Source organism: Meles meles, chromosome 20 (genome assembly GCF_922984935.1).
Source record: "Meles meles chromosome 20, mMelMel3.1 paternal haplotype, whole genome shotgun sequence".
NCBI classification, from domain to species: domain Eukaryota; kingdom Metazoa; phylum Chordata; class Mammalia; order Carnivora; family Mustelidae; genus Meles; species Meles meles.
The window spans coordinates 47,418,497-47,435,822 of NC_060085.1; the positions used below are offsets into that span (position 1 = coordinate 47,418,497).

General features: G+C 42.4%; 1 protein-coding gene across 1 annotated transcript in view; it reads right to left on the reverse strand.

Moving 5' to 3' along the window:
• Positions 1–17,326, reverse strand: part of SUMF1 (sulfatase modifying factor 1) — a 105,899-nt gene that overhangs the window by 50,506 nt on the left and 38,067 nt on the right. The window contains exons 4-6 of the mRNA XM_045989644.1: positions 6,065–6,147; positions 4,085–4,207; positions 3,239–3,353 (exon numbers count right to left, since the gene is read on the reverse strand). Of these exons, the coding sequence (XP_045845600.1) occupies positions 3,239–3,353; positions 4,085–4,207; positions 6,065–6,147 (321 nt within the window). The remainder of the gene's footprint in view (positions 1–3,238; positions 3,354–4,084; positions 4,208–6,064; positions 6,148–17,326) is intronic.

The following is a 17,326-nucleotide window of genomic DNA, read 5'->3' on the forward strand; positions in this document are numbered from 1 at the left end:
TGTAACAGCAGCCTAGTGAAATAAAAATCCAATTCTACAGAGTCACGGTGGTCAGAACAGTGTTGCGCTCAGTCCAGACCAGAACTAATGACACCCATCAAATACAGGTGAGGGGGCCGTTTCACCGCAGCCCATCCTATCACTGAAAATAAATTCCTTCCCTCAACTGACCAGAGCTTGTGGACACAAGAGCAGCCAAGGTGGATGTGAGATAATTCACTGGGAATTTTAGTCCCATTTTGTTGAGTCCCATTTTGAAGATGTGAATCTTGTTATGTCTCGTTCCAAGCTCAGTGGAAGTTGCCTCTCTGTGGTCTGCTGTCTCCTTCTCCCTAGGTCATGTTTCTCCAATTACTTCTTGAAGGGTCCCTGGTAACTGTTCTAATTTTGTTTTGGGAATTTCCATGGCAGCTTCTTCAGGTAAGTTCTGCTGAATATTTCCCAATATATAGACATCTGCTGCACTCCAAGTTAAATGTTCCATCGCTAAACATCTGTAAAGTGTCCTTATATCACGGGGAACTTTGTGCTTTCTGAAAAGGGGCCCTGGCTTAAGGATAAATGACTATTTTCCTTGGAGAATCAAGTGCTTAAATAGGATATGAAATTCTAGAGCAGTAAGCACCGTAAACTATCCATAACTGTCCAATGCACCCTTCTCATGGCCCTTTACTAACACTGACAGGCCCTTGTATAATTTGGCCCATCAGAAGCCCGCGCCTTAGGAAATAAGACTTGCGGTAGCGGCCCTCCTTCTGACAGCCTAGCATCCAGGAAGAGAATCCAGGCTGCTGAGGCCCCTGTCGCACCAGCCTCTCTTGTGTGCTCAGTGCCAAAGAAGGCCGGGTATGGGCCTGACACTCTGTGCCATCCACACTCAGGCTTAGTGCACTGCAGGTGAGCTGCTGCTATATAGTCCACGCCAGCGTGGAACACTTCGATGACCACGGTCCTGCTGCATCTACCGGCAGCTTTCTGGGGGTCTCATGAGCATCCTTACTGATCACCATCACTGATACCCTGTCCATCCTGTAGGGCCATTTCTGCTGATGAAAAGTGGCCCCCGGGGCACTGACTGGGCTTCTCACTCACGTGAAGTCTGAGAAAGCGTGCAGCTCCTTTAGTCCCCAGGGCCCCGAATCAGTTATTTTACAGAAAAAACTATGGGCTTGCAAAAGTAGCAGCTATTGGGAAGGAAACTCTGGAGGAACGAACTTTGAGACCAAATGGTTAGACTTTTGACTCCACTGGGTAGTGCATCATTTCCCACTGGTCTGTGTTGGTTCCTTTATCACATGCTGAACACATAAATATGGAGTTTCATACGCACACACGTGCACCCCATACTGATTGGAAGGTTACCTATTCTCATGCAATATATTATTTACATTAATTGCCAAAAAATGAGATGAAAATGTTTTAACTACAACAGCTCAAAGTATTTTTAGATTTCTGGTACGTCAAGTGTCTCCTCATCTTTCATCTTTTTCAAAAATGTCTTGGTCTTTCTCTCTCACTATTATTTCAGTTGAAGTTTTAGAGTCATTTGGCCATCTTCCAAACGATGTATCTGTGTTACATTTTTTAAGTAAATTTTGGAAGAATTATTTTTGTGTGAAACAAAAATACAAATATGAAAAAAAAATGACAGCTGTTGGAAAGAGTGTTGAAAGAAAATTATTCTCTGCAACAACAAACCCAGTAAGGTGCTATTTACCCACCACAAGATTTCTTTTCTCACTGTTAAGAGAAAACGAAATGTTTTTAACATTGCTTCATTAGTGTATGATTTTAACAGCAGAAAAGCAATGAGAAAGGAACTCGCATACACTTCTGGAGAGAAACAAGCCACACACACTCTGCAAAACAGTATATCTATCTCTAAAACCTTTATGAAGAAAGTTTTCTAGTCTTCGACTCATTAATTTCATTGCTGGGAATCCATCTTAAACAAATCATCAGAGATACAATTTATTTATTTATTTATTTATTTATTTATTTATTAAAATTTTATTTATTTATTTGACAGACAGAGATCACCAGCAGGCAGAGAGGCAGGCAGAGAGGGGGGAGAAAGAAGGCTCCCCATCGAGCGGAGAGCCCGATGCAGGGCTTGATCCCAGGACCCCAGGATCACAACCTGAGCTGAAGGCAGAGGCTTTAACCCACTGAGACACCCAGGCACCCCATCAGAGATACAATTTAATATTCATGTACAAGATGCTCCTTGTTATATTATTTAGCAAAAAAAAACCCTCCAAAAACATCCCAGCAGATATAACCTAAATGTGTGACTTATTAATAAGAGGCAAATAACTTAGGGCTCATTCAAATATAAAGTTATTCATCTGTTAAAAAGATAATGTATTTGTGAAAAACTGTTAATGACAGATAAAAAGTTCCTGATATTAAGCAGGGAAAACAGGATTTTAAACACTGTATTCAGCATGCCCCAAAAGCAACATGTAAAAAATAAGTAGCTAAAAAAAAGTACATATATAAATATATATACCATATATTTATACATTTCATATATATGAATGTATACATATACAAATGTATACATATAGATGTATTTATACATTTCATATATGTGTGTGTGTGTGTGTGTGTATATATATATATATATATGTATCTACATATACACCAGAAAAATATACACTGGCATTTATGGGAATTAAGAGCATGGGCTTTGGAAAAAAACCAACCCACTTCAACCCAATCACGCTGCTTTCCAGCCTGTGTAACTCTGGGCAAGTTAGTTAACCTCTCTGTCCCTGGGAATGCTCACCTGGAAAATGAGGATAACCTAAATGGTACCTGCCTTACAGAGCTGAATTAACGTTAAAAGAGATAATTCATACACATGGCTTAGCACCAGGCCCGTTACACAGTAAGCACTAACGACTAGCCATTCCTAGCATCATGAACACAGAAAAGAACAGGAGGAAAGGTACCAAAATGCTAACAGGGGTGACCTCTGGGTGGCAAAATTCCAGGTCCTTATAATTTCTCTTTTGTACTCTTCCTGTTTTCCAAAGTTTCTATTAAGTATGATGGAATCAGAAAGAAAACCGTGTTATAAAAAAACATGTGGTTAGCTATTAGCAGTTGCCACGTGCACGAGTGGATGAAAGCAGGAAAAGGACAGCAGACTGGTCAGGGAGTGAGCAATGCCTTCCACTCCTGTCCACGCTCTCAGGAGCTGCTGCCCACCTTCCCAAGTCTCATTACTCACAGGGGCAGTTCCTCGGAAGCCGTCCTCCCCGGTGTTGGTCACAGGAAACTCGCCCTGCCAAATGTTGGCATAATGCTGGCCTTTTGGCTGTAGTTTGTTGCCCCAGGGGAAAAGTCTGTCAGAAGAGACACAGGCATCAGCCTGTCAAACAGGCACAGGCTTCTGGATTAAAGTCAAGAGAAGGAATGCAAAGAACGAAAGAGCATTGCTCACTTGTTCTGAGTAAACTGTGTTTTACATTTCAAATATATAAACAAACAAAGCTTTTAACCAGGACTTTTTTTTTTTTAACTTCCGCACAACTAGCTCGTATCAAGTTCACAACAAGCTCCGTGTTTCCCGAGTACTCAAGAGGCCTGAAATAAATCACGTAGCTAAGAGAAGGACTTATCGAAGGCTGGGAAAGTGGCATCATTCTGGACTTATATGGTAGCACAATCAGCCGGCATCACACCACACTTTTTTATAAAGCCTCTGCTATTTTAAGGAGCCTTTCCTAGAAGATGTGACCCAAACATGAATTTTCTGTCTCATGGCTCTAGAAGCAGAGAAATACCACTGCTTCGGGAGCTATCTAAAATAAGAAAATCCTCAAGGCAAGGCAGCCTGCTGAAAGGCTCTGAGAAGGACTATGTAAGAGTAGAGAGCTGAATGTGGGGAGCACACTTCACCAGACACTGGGTGACCCATGCATCAGTGTCTCCTAAGTAAGCCCATAGAGATGAAGAAAGCCTAGGAAGAAAAAGCTGTTATTTTTGCTTAAAATCAACTTTCTAGACAAAGTAGGTGCCAGAGATTTAGAAAAAGGCGATGATACAGGTCGGTAAGATAAGACCCTCTAAGTACCTATTTTGCAGGCCTCCTCGACAGCTGTACTCCCACTCAGCTTCCGTGGGCAGACGCTTTCCCGCCCACGTGCAGTAGGCAACAGCATCATTCCAGGAGACGTGGAGGACCGGGTGGTCAGGCCTGGGGCACAGCAAAGGCAGAGTGAGGAGGGGCACGAACTGTAACAGGAAATGGGAACCGGCTGCGGCAAAGTGCCCATAATCCCCCTCAGCTCAATCTGGGACACAGAGGTGGTCCTGGACCCCAACTCAAGCCCCAGCTGTCCCACATCTGTCACCTTCCACCACAGGTCTCTGACATCCCAGCCTCAAATGGGTTATAATCCCTCTTGGAACTAGACTCAACACATTTCTTCTTCACTTGTGGGCAGGCCTTGACCCTCACAGAATCTCACTTGGTAAGGTAGATGTGGAGATGTACCACCCACATCGCCCTCTAAGGAAGGAGTGCTGCTCCAGCTGCTGGGAGTGCTCCCTCAGGGCTTTCCACAGCTGCAGAGAACCGCCAATGACTAACCAGTCCTTTCAGCCCACCACAGCTCCATCCGAAGGGCCCTATTTACCCCAAAGCTGCCTAAGGGATCAGTGGGGACTTCTTGGGCCTGCACTGTCGTCTTGGCTTCTCCCTCTGCCCAGTCCTGCTTCCTCCCCCTCCTTTGGGAAGGAAGGTTGCTTGGCTTTAAACTTCATGTCTTTCTACTGCAGATTAGCTGGCTATATGTGCCTCATGCTAGCAGATTCCAAATTAGTATTTTTTCTAAGGGCATAGAAAGTCAAGGAGGGTTAGGGGAAAAGTTTGAGAATAAGGGGAAACACACACTCACATAGCACTACATAGCCTTAACTCGCTATTCATGCTTTTTCAAGTGGATTCCACACTCCTAGTCCATTCCTGAAACATCTTTGAATTCCCTATGGCAATTCCACCAGGACTTTCATTTACTCTTTCAACAAATGTTTACTGAGTACCTAATGTGTGTTAGTGACCGCTTTCAACAATGATGAGAGATGTGCTTTTCTAAGAAAATGGACTCAGTCAGTGGATAAAATACAGTGCCCTCTGGGTTTTCCTTCTGCCTTAATTTTTCTTCTATTAAATTCATGAAAGAAAATGTCACCTGGGAGCTAAGAGGCCCGGTTGACCTGAGGTACCCAAGAATCCTAGGACTGTCTGTCTCACAGTCTATTTCTACTATGAAGGCTGCCGGCTCATGCTTGGCAAGATTTCTGCCCTTTGTCAAGGGACTACAGCCCTAAAGCTGAACCTCATGTACGCTCAGCTCCCTGGCAACAAGGGCAGTAACCAGAAATGTTGTCAAAAATAGAGGCTCAAAACTCCCATCTGAAAAAGTGGGTTAGGAGAACAGTTTTCTTGGGCTGTCGAGATGCTGAGTCCTGACCCAACCTTTCTCCATCTCCGGGGCTTAAAGTGCTACTCTATTTTTGCCCGAGATAATTATTTCCTTGCCACCCTGGAGACTTGCTGACCGACTTGCAGCTCTGTGGTTTTTCAGTCAGATGGTGGCTTCAAAGTATGTCAGCCCAAGACTGGAGATCACAAGAATCCTATTCCCAAGGCTGGAGCTTCCACAGCGACCACCTGGCCAGACACAACTACTTATCCATAAGACAGACGGTCTGCTTCCTCATAGTGACCCACTCATGAGAGAGAGCAAACAGACAGGTTGTGAAGATCAAATATGTCAAGAGATTTGTAACAGGCCTGTCAAAGGGGGAAAAAAAATCTTCAAAGGCAGCTCTTCGACAGGCCAAATGAGGAAGGAAGAAGCCACCTAGTAAGAACCTTCTATGAGTGAGGCACAGTGTTCGGGTCTTCACATATATTATTCCCTGCTATTTTATTTTCCTACCAACCAATTAGAGTTTGTTGAAAATGGCCACTGGGCTCCTTTTCAATGGCACAGTAATCTACTTGGCAATTAAACATGTCCACTGGGGCAAGAACCGCCAACCTTACCTGTGTAGAACAGTAGAGTCGGGCCCTTCTGGGTGTCTCCAGTTAGCGCCTTTAACAGGTAACCACCAGGGAGCAGCTGCAACCTCAAAACAACCCAGAAAAGCTGAGGTTAGCTATGATGACTCTAGAAAAACACTGACCCAGTATGTGCAGGGGGAAAAAAAACTCATGATCTTCAATTTCCATTTCAGTTATCAAATACTTATACCAGAGTATCAAAAATAAAGATTTATATGGAAGCAAATCTTCAATAAATGAGTATTATTCCATATCATAAAGCGCCACAATGACTAAATAGATATATATTTAAATGGTGTGTATCTCCAAGAATTTTAATGTTTTTTAAGGATTTATGCATTTTTCTTAGAGCGAAGGAGGGGCAGAGGGAAAGGGAGAGAAAGAATCTCCAGTGGATGCCCACGTGAGTACAGAGCCCTATAAGGGGCTCGATCTCAGGACCCTCACATCACGACCTGAGCTGAAATCAGGAGTTGAGACGCTCACCCAGCTGAGCCACCCAGGTGCCCCTCCAAGAATTTTTAAAACATACAGTGCTGGCTAATCCTCTATAATCTCTAAGAAGTGAGAGACAGGCTATACGGCTCCTACTTAAAAGATGGGGAAACAGAGTCAACCTAAGTACTGGGCTGAAGGTCAACTAACGTGGTCAGATGCCAAGCTCAAGCACAGGGGAAAAAGCTGGAGTGTGTTTCAAAGACCCTCCTTCAATTTCCAGCCCAACATCAGCTGTGTGACCCAGAACAAGTACACTGCTTGTCTGGCTCCTGACAGTCCTCATCTGTGAAATGGGAGCAGGACCCCTGCCTCACCTACCTCAGACTACAGAGGAGACTGAATTCCATAGGATTGGGAAGTGCTCTACCAAATGTTCCCACGACCTTAACTCCTACTTTACCGTTCTAGTAACCCAAGTAACAAGAGCAAGTGGCCCTCATTTAGTGACTTGTTAAGAATTTGGCTTTGGAGCCAGTCAAAACAAGATTCAAATCAATTCACAGTGTGACCCCTGGCAACCTACTGAACCTCCCCAGGCCTGTTTACTCACATTTTTTTTTAAAGATTTTCTTTATTTGACAGAGATCACAAGTAGGCAGAGAGGCAGGCAGAGAGAGAAAGGAAGGGAAGCACGCTCCCCACCTAGCAGAGAGCCCGATGCGGAGCTCGATCCCAGGACCCTGAGATCATGACCTGAGCCGAAGGCAGAGGCTTTAACCCACTGAGCCACCCAGGTGCCCCCTGTTTACTCACATTTAGATGGAGATTATAACAACAGTCACCTCAGGGGTTATGACAAGGAAGAAATATAACACACACAAAGGGTTGACCAGTACTACCTAGCACTAGCAAGCACTCGCTAAAGAGAACTAACCTCAACTGTGGCTTCATAACTGGAGGAGAGCCATAAAAAAATCTTCATCATCGCTGTTGCTAATACTAACTAAAGAACAGAAATTTGCAAACGACTCTTGCAATGTATACTACATTAGACTCAAGGTTATCCCCATTGATAATGCTACTGTCAATCATTTGCATCCTGATGAGCTGGGTTGAGTGGAAGAGAGGCGGGGGGTGTTCCTGTTAATTACAGCAATCCCCGAAAACACCAAACTCTGTTCTTGTTCTTTTCTTCACATCAGTACAACCAAAACATTCATGGTATTCCAATAACGTTTTGGTGGGAAAAACCAAATTCTCTTATATTTCAACAAAAAGAGGTATAGTGTCCTTAAGGACACCACTGCAAGGTGTTTTATTTTTCAGAGACCAGGAGAGGCGAAAGGCACAGCTTATTTCTATTTCATCCAGGGATTTTCTCACTGACTAGACTGCTGGATGTTTAGGGCCGGTGACAGGTAACTCAATCCATGCCAAGGGAAAATGTGTATAGAAAGCCCAGGTTAGCCCACTCTTGTGTTTCAGTATCTTCAGGTCACTCACCCAACCCCAACCCACCCCAACACTGATGAGATGGGCCACCAGAAAGTTCTGTCTTAAAATAATAAAAGAACTAAAGACAAATATGACAAAATGTTAACCTCTGTTAAATCCAGGTGGTAGAAACTGGAATGTCTGTTTTTCTTGTATCCTATTGTGATTTGAAACATTTCATCAGTAGCAATTTTTAAAAAAAAACTGATTTATTAATCCCTCCTACCACTGATGGGCATTTGGGTAGGTTCCAGTTTGGGGCTATGATGGACAATGTTCACTTCTATGAACATTCTAAGGAGCTCATGACTTTTATCAAGTATACATATGCATTTCTGTTGACTGTACACCATGGAGTGGAAATGGTGAATCACAGGGCCCGCACAGGAACAGCTGTAGTGAAGACAGCCAAACACAAGCTTCAATGGCCCATGTGTTCCAAGGTTTCCCACCCCTTGTTCAGGGGGAAACTGCCATGGAGCTGGCTGATGTAAACCAGACCCTGGTGGGGCTGCTCCAGGGGCCTCCCTTTTCCTCTCCTCTTCCCCTCAATTCACTCTGGCTACAAATATTTGCTGAGCACTCACTATCTGCCAGCCACTGATTCTGATTCCTAAAAGAGATCTTTAACTCCCAGGAATCCACAGAGCATGACTTAAGACAGTTTACTGATAGTGTTTAAATTATTTATTTTACATATTTATCTTACATGGTTAATTGCACAAGTTGGGAACAAAATAAGGAGCTAGTCACTTCATTTTCCTTCAAAAATGTCTACAAAACTCCAACTGCTGGTCTAGGGACCACCTTACACACACTAGTACTAGAGTTCTGGCTCAGTTTCCTCCCCCTACCCATACACACTTCCTTCATTTTAGATATCTGCTTTCATTTCTCCCAGGATTCCTCCTTTCTAAAATCTTTCACATGATCTTAGCAACCCATCCCAAAAAGACCACCAGCTTACACGACTAGAGTTATGGAGCTATACAATGATCAACAATCTCAGTGATGTGTGCCGTGAGATAGGACAAACAGACAGACTCCAGATTGGCGGGCGGGTGTGGGGGGGAGCACCACGGTAACACTGTCCTTGTCCAAAGGCCACTATCTAGTTTTTCTCCAAGATATTAAGATCTGAAGTACATATACAAAGATATATCTACAGTATTATATTACTTCTAATTAAAAATTACAAAATAAATCATCCTTGGCATCCAACCATCCAAAGGAACACCACACAGTTATCAAAAGACACTCCAAAGTGGAAATAATGTATATAATATCTTATGAAGCTAGCCTATAGAACAGAATACGTATTTGATTCTGTTTTTGTAAAATACATGCACATGAAGGTATGGTAGTATACTCAGAAGAAGAAAACTTGGAAGAATATACTTGCACTCACAGAGGTCAAGACTACAGGAGTAATATACTTTTTAAGACTGAGCATGTATTACTATAGTAAGAGTTCACAACTTGAGAACTACTGACATATTGGGCCAGATAATTCCCTGTTGCAAGGGGCTGTCTTGTGTACTGTAGGATGTTTACTAACATCCCTGACCTCTTCCCACTAGACGCCAGTAGCACAATCCCCCACCTAACTGCAGCAGCCAAAAGTGTCTCCAGACATTGCCAAATGCAGAATAACCACTGCACTATGATAATCAGGGGAAAAAAAAAAAAAAGACTGTCTTCCTTAAATGCTAACATATAGTTCATAGAGGCATAGCAGTAACCCTATCCAAGCCTAGAACCAGGCTACCTGAGCCTGAAAAACAGCACATTTTACAAGCTGCATGATCTTGGGCTTCTTAGTTAACCTTTCCAGGTCTGTTTCCTCATTTGTCAAATGGGACAGTAACACTTCTATCCACTTCTCTGGGTTGTTGTGAGGATTAAATAAAGAAATGAACATAAAGAGCTTAGACCACTACCTAGCACAAAGTAAGAATGACACAGTGTTAGCAAACATTATTACTGTTATTCACATGTTATTGCATGTTGCAATATTCTCTTAGAACTTCCAAAGAACATACATTCTAATCAGTGAAAATCTGCCAGTGAAAATCTAATACTTCTTCAGCATGGGTCCCAGCCAACCCTCAGTTCACCCTTTTCGGAAGAAAGATCGGCTGAGGAAAGTATTAGAACGTGTGTCATTTCCAAAGAACTGTCAAGAAAAGTGTATAGTTGTCATTTTCCATCCCAGTCATGATGTGAGAACCATCTACACATAAACTAACCCATTCCCTAAAGCAAGCAGCACCACAGAGAGGGGCAGGGCAAGGATGTGATGGGCATAGCAGACACCGGAGGAATCCACATTCACCAAACACTAAATCAGACAAAGCCTGGGGACCTGTAAGAGTACCTACAGCACATGCCTGTCTGCAAAGAAGACTGCAAGTCCTCACTGTAATGATCAGACACACAGTCAGGAACCATTTCCCCATCTGACACACAATGAAGAAAAAGAAAAGGTAATCGAGGTCACCCCACAGGAGGACTGATGTGATGAGAGGTAGGACATCACTCACCCTGGGAATCAGGCCTTAGGAAAGCCACAACGTTTCCCAGCCCAGTTTACGGTACATCCCATGGTCACCAGGTGCCTTCCTTTTCCAAATGTCACTGTTAATATTGTGTTTTTAAAAACTTGTTCTAGAACTCCTGGTTAGTGTCTTAAAAATAAATGCTATCCTACTATGTTTGGGAACTTATGAAATAAAATAACTTCTGAGAGTCATATCTGAGCCAGTGAATCAAGGACATACTGCAAATCATGATATCTCTAGTTCTTTGGCTTTAACAGGAAGAGTCTTCCGGCGTATTGCCTGCAGAGTAGCAGAAGCAACGTGAGCGGACCGGCATCCATGATGAGCCTCATCCTACAAAGAGAGTGTTATTTTTTTTAGTGTGGTTGCCCACCTACAGATTTTTTGTTCAACAGAGACAATTCCAGAGTTGTTACAGCACTTCCTTATATCCAGGGGGGAAAGGACTTTAACTTGACCTATTTCTAGTCAACCATCTCCATAGCAACTGCCTTGGGTTTTAAGTTGAAACAGCTGTACCAGACAGCCAGTGACCAATTACAATGTAAATAGGATCCATGTGAGTATTGATGTCCCCTTGAGAAATGGACTTCCCAGTGCAAAGACAGCTTTTCTCACCTCTCCCTGGGGATATAACCAGACTTGTAGTAACAGTTGAAAGAAAAGAAATGGAGAAGATATCAAAGGTATCTTTATTCTTGCCAGAGGTGGTAAATTATGCTTTTTATACACACACAGCCTAGAATAAAGTCGGCACAGGGGATAGAGCACTGTGTAATTATGCATATTAAAGCATAAAGATGTCAAGTTCACAACTTTACAACTGTTCTCTTAAAAATTAAATACATTTAGACAAGCAAATTAAAAAGATGGACGTTTCTTGAAACGTAGTATAAACATGACAGTTACCCTATAAAAAGAGCCAGGGAGAATTTTCAACTGGCACCAGTGAACAATGAGAAATTACAGATCTGTTCAAATTCATGAAGTATAAATAAAACTGGAGGAGAATTCTGAAGGAATCAAATGGAGCAGAAAAGCACACAGTGAGCAAAAAATCTCTTCCTTTGGCACTCAATACAAAAGTGGAAAGTAAAGAACCAGGTTTGAATAAAGAGTAAGAAGAAATTCATCATTAAAATAGATAGGTAGTCAGGTCTGACAGCTTATGTTAAATTAAATCCTAAATTAGGTATCTTCACTACTTAGTAGAATTTGTGCAGGAGAAAAATGCATCCTTTTTCAAATAAAGTACAAATATTTATGAAACCTAAAATATAACTGAAAATTTTCAACAACTTTTTGCTTCAGTTCTTAGTGAAATCCCTCAGGCTACGACACACTGAATTCCCATATGGCAACAATCGGTATACTCTATAAACATTCATTACACATCCTTAAGACAGGAGTGGATGCACAATCACTCATTATACCCAATGTGCAAAAAATGGCTCAAGGAATGTTTGGGTTCATAGAACCATTAAGAGTGATGGAGTTTACTCGTTGTCAGTTGTATAGGGAAAGTTGATTTGGGAGTTACTTCAGTGAAAGAAAAAAGAGAAAAGTACTTTTTATAAAGTTTTTTAAAAATATTTCATTTATTTGATAGAGAGAAATCACAAGTAGGCAGAGAGGTAGCCAGAGAGAGAGGAGGAAGCAGGCTCTCCGCGGAGCAGAGAGCCCGATGCGGGGCTCGATCCCAGGACCCTGGGACCATGACCCGAGCCGAAGGCAGAGGCTTTAACCCACTGAGCCACCCAGGTGCCCCGAGAAAAGTACTTTTTAAAAAAATAATTTTGGGTGGGCGCCTGGGTGGCTCAGTGGGTTAAGCCTCTTCCTTCAGCTCAGGTGGTGATCTCAGGGTCCTGGGATCGAGCCCCACATCAGGCTCTCTGCTAAGCGGGGCGCCTGATTCCCCATCTCCCTCTGCCTGCCTCTCTGCCTACTTGTGATCTCTCTCTGTGTCAAATAAATAAATAAAATCTTTAAAAATAATAATAATAATAATTTTTTACTTCTTTAGGCAAAGAGGTGACCATGTAAATTGATATAACGTATCTTCAGAGCAATTTGACAATACTCAGCAGGAGGCTATATCACATGCATACACAGTGAGGAGACTGATTGAGTCCCTTGTTTGTACATCCATATGAAGGAATAGAACTGTCATTAAAAACTATACGTGGGGGTGACTGGGTAGCTCATTCAGTTAAGCCTCTGCCTTCGGCTCAGGTCATGGTCTCAGAGTCCTGGGATGGAGCCCCATATCAGGCTCTCTGCTCAGCAGGGAGCCTGCTTCCCTGCCCCCCCATCCCTCCTGCCTCTCTGCCTACTTGTGATCTCTGTCAAATAAATAAATAAAATCCTTAAAAAAATTGTATGTGGGGAAATGTAATTGTTGGATAAATGTTTGCCCTTACAGAAAGTTAAAAAAGTCACTTACAAGGATCTGTGTACAAGTCTACTTAAAAACAGTTTCCTATAGACACACAAACACTGACACCCCAAGAAAAGATTAGTTAGTACACATACTAAAATGTCTGCAATGGTTATTTCTGAGTGTTGAGATTATGGTGATATTTAATGTTCTTCTGTAGGTGCCATTTTTAATTTCTTTTTTTTTTTTTTTTAAGATTTTATTTATTTGACAGACAGAGATCACAAGTAGGCAGAGAGAGAGAGAGGAGGAAGCAGGCGCCCGCAGAGCAGAGAGCCCGATGTGGGGCTCGATCCCAGGACCCTGGGATCATGACCTGAGCCGAAGGCAGAGGCTTTTAACCCACTGAGCCACTCAGGTGCCCCGCCATTTTTAATTTCTAAATTTAATTTCTAAACAAACTTTTTCAGATTTTCTAAGTTTTATATTTTTAACAGAGCTAAGAGACTTAATTTTACATTGAAAAAACAAAAATAAGAAATATTAAAAATATTTATTAATTTAATCAAAAAACACTTATATTCATATCCTACTGCAAACTTTTTATAAAAATCATCTTCTAGTTTCATCAATAAGCATACACATTTTAACATATTTTTTCCAAATTACATATTGATCATTTTCATTAATTTTACTAAATACTTTCCTATGTTTAATGTGAATTTCACAATAAACATTTTTAGTGGCCACACATAATATTTTGACATGTTGCTATATCATAATTTACCAAATAATCTTATAACACTGAAACACTCAGGTTGGTTTGGTTTTGTTTTGTTTTGGCTATTATAGATAATAATACAGTGAACATCTTCAAACATCTTCACTTACATTTTTTATTTTTTTGTTTCTGCTAAATTTCCAGAAGTGGTACCTTAGAGTTTGTCTCTAATAAGCTCTTGCTAAAACTCATGTTCGTAAATCCACAATGTATTTTTTTTAAATCTATAACATTAATAGATTTTGTGGCTAGTTACCCTCGGGAAAGAGGGCTGAGCATACATAAAAGGTCATGGCACTCTAGAGCAAGGTATTTATTATAATTCCTTTTTTTTTTTTTTTTTTTTTTAAGATTTCACAACTAGGCAGAGAGGCAGGCAGAGAGAGAGAGAGAGGGACGCAGGCTCCCCGCTGAGCAGAGAGCCCGATGCGGGACTCGATCCCAGGACCCTGAGATCATGACCTGAGCCGAAGGCAGCGGCTTAACCCACTGAGCCACCCAGGCTCCCCAAGGTATTTATTATAATTCTTTACAAAGAGACTCCATTTAGGCCTTTTAAATTGCTAGTGGCTTACTTAGATCTTTTTCAGTGTATAAAACAGGGAAATTTCATTAAGTCTGAATGTGATTTGATTGATTCTGTACTTTTTCCTTCATGCCTTACAAACTATGAATCTTCTGAGAAAAAAAGGCAAAGAGAAGACAGAATATAGTAAATGCATCCAAAGAATGGGAAATTCTCTCACACAGGTTTTTTGGAGGGAAATCAGAATATGTATAATCCCACCTAGTTTTGGTAAGAGAGAAGAAAAAGAGAGTCATCACCCCAAAGAGCATCATGACAAAGAGGACAAGGACTCTTGCTGCCAAGGCAGCCCAGGTGCACAGCCAGAGATGATCTACTTCCCAAGTGATGTCCTGACACACCTCTGCAGAGGGCCACACGGCATGATGGTTCAATTGCTGCCCCCTTGAAACTAGAAGCTGGCACTGAATATGCCCATCTCAGCCTAGGACTGCAGCTTCCCAAGCTTCCCAAGGCTGACTTCAGGTTGCCAGCCTAACATGAACATTTCACCCGGCAGCTGGACACTGGGCCAGCGACAGGGAGGTTGACTGCTGATTCTCCGTGTGGTGACAGCACACAGAGTAGGAAACATATGCAAATTTTTTTAAACAATACTGTGTATCTTGCAAAGCTCTGCGAGAGCTGGTGAAGCAAACACAGGCTTGGCAGGGAGTGGAAAATGGCTCTAACACTCAGGTATGCCAGGTTTCCCCAGTATAGCTGCACAAGGAAGGCAGGCCTGTTTACAATGTTGCAGAGTTTTAAAGGTGGGATAATTCTGGGAGGCTATCTATTTAAACTTCCTCATTTTACAGATGAAAAAATGAGCCCCTAGGGTGCCTGGGTGGCTCAGTCAATTAAGCTTCCGCTTTCAGCTCAGGTCAGAATCCCAGGGTTCTGGAGTGAGCCAACCCCCTCCCCCAGACTCCCTGCTCAGCGGGGAGTCTACTTCTCCTTCTCCCTTTGTTGCTCTCCCTGCTCATTCATGTTCTCTCTTTCTAATAAATAAAATAAAATCTTTTAAAAAAAGAAAAAAAAAAATGAGCCCTGAAAAGGTGGTAGGCAGAGCCAGGAAAAGAACCTTACAAGGGCAGATTTTCAGTTCATAACTCTTTTCCACCGTACAAGCATTTCCCAACAGTTTACGACAAAATGTTGGTAGGTAAAGGGGAGGCAGTGGGGGAGCGGTTCCACAGTCATAGCAGTCTACGCAGTCAGGAAGGCACTGGGCTAATCAAATTAAACTAGTTTTTGTTTGTTTGTTTTATTGCAGAACTTTTCAAAATCTTTAAACTATAACATGTGGTTAAGTTTTGAGGAAGGAGACACAGTATGCACTGAACCGAGCAGTTCGCCAAGTGGTTAGTGGGTTCCAGTCCTGCCTCTCCTCCTAATTACTAGCTATGTGACATGGTAAAAGTTACTGAACCTCTCTGAGCCTTGGTTTCCTCAATCAGTAAAATAAGTACAAAAAAACCACAAACTTATAGGATGCCTGGATGGATCAGTGGGTTAAGCCTCTGCCTTCAGCTCAGGTCATGATCTCAGGGTCCTGGGTTAGAGCCCCATGTCAGGCTCTCTGCTTAGCAGGGAGCCTGCTTCCTCCTCTCTCTGCCTGCCTCTCTGCCTACTTGTGATCTCTGTCAAATAAATAAATAAAATCGTTAAAAAAAAACATATATAATCGGCTTGCTATGTAGATTTAGCATAATAAACAGTGAAGAGATATATACTCTTATGTATACGTGGGTGTCAGTACATTACTGGAAATCTACAAAAACCAATTTACGGTGACAATCTTCCATTCATTCATTGATTCATTCATTCAACAAACATTCCATGAACATCTGCCCTAAGCCAGCCCTGTGCTGGGCCCTGGGGGTACAGAAGCAGATCATACAACCTGGGGCTGAAGGCAAACAAATGAGTAGATGATTTTAAGCCTGCATTAAGTACTGTGACCAGGAGGAGCTCAGTGAGCTATGGAAGCCCAAGGAGGGGCACCCATCAACAGTCAGGGGTGCTACTCTGCAAATGCTTCCCATAGAAAGTAAGAAGGAGGAACAAGTGAAGGGCAGGGACGGGGAGGGCATCCCACACAGGAGGCTGCCGGTATTATAATTACACTCCACTTAATCAGAAAAGTTGGGCATCAATACTTACTGTTAAATGAAACACACCAAAGATCTTCAGAACCTTAACTCTGAAGGGATGTTAAGAGGTCCCTTCATTTCAACTTACACCCAAAGGTATCCTTTCTACAGTATCCCTAGGATGAACGGGTGAGGCAGGAGAGACACTGGTCCTCACATGACCAGGGCAATCCAGATTTACACTTGTTATCTAGCATAATTAAGAGCACCCCATTTCACTCTCAAAAATGCCCTGATCTGGACAATAAATTACATGATCACCCTACCAATAGATGGTCTCCCTGTCTCAGCTTGAACAATTCGAGTGACCCTCATCACTTCCTTGCAGGCAGTTTCAAATGTCCAGATCACTCTAATAAATAGAGAGTCCCCAATCAAAGGCAAAATGAAATGTTTCCCAGATGTTCCAATCGCTGGCCCTCATTAGGCTCCCAAGGATCACATGGAATAAATCAAATTCCTTTCAGCTCACCTTTCAGATGTCTGCAGAAAAATTGTAATTCACTCAGTGCCTACTCTTCTCTAGGCTTAGTAATTTATTCAACCTTCTCCAAGCTCTACCATCTCAAAGGAATCACCACCTCCCCCGTTGCTCAGGCCAAAACCCAGTAGTCACATGTGAGTCCCCCCTCTCCTTTTCCCCTTATGGGCTCAGATGCACTTCCAAATATCAGACCACTTTTAGCATCTCTGCTCCTACCACCCTGCTCCATGGCCTGAACAAGTCTCACCCACTATGACAAAACCTATGAAGAAGCCAGAGCACGCCCTTTAAAACATTAACTAAGTCCAACAACTTCTCATGCACTTAAGAAGAAACCCAAATTTCTCTGAGCTACAAAGCCCTATGTAATCCACCTGCTGCCTACTTT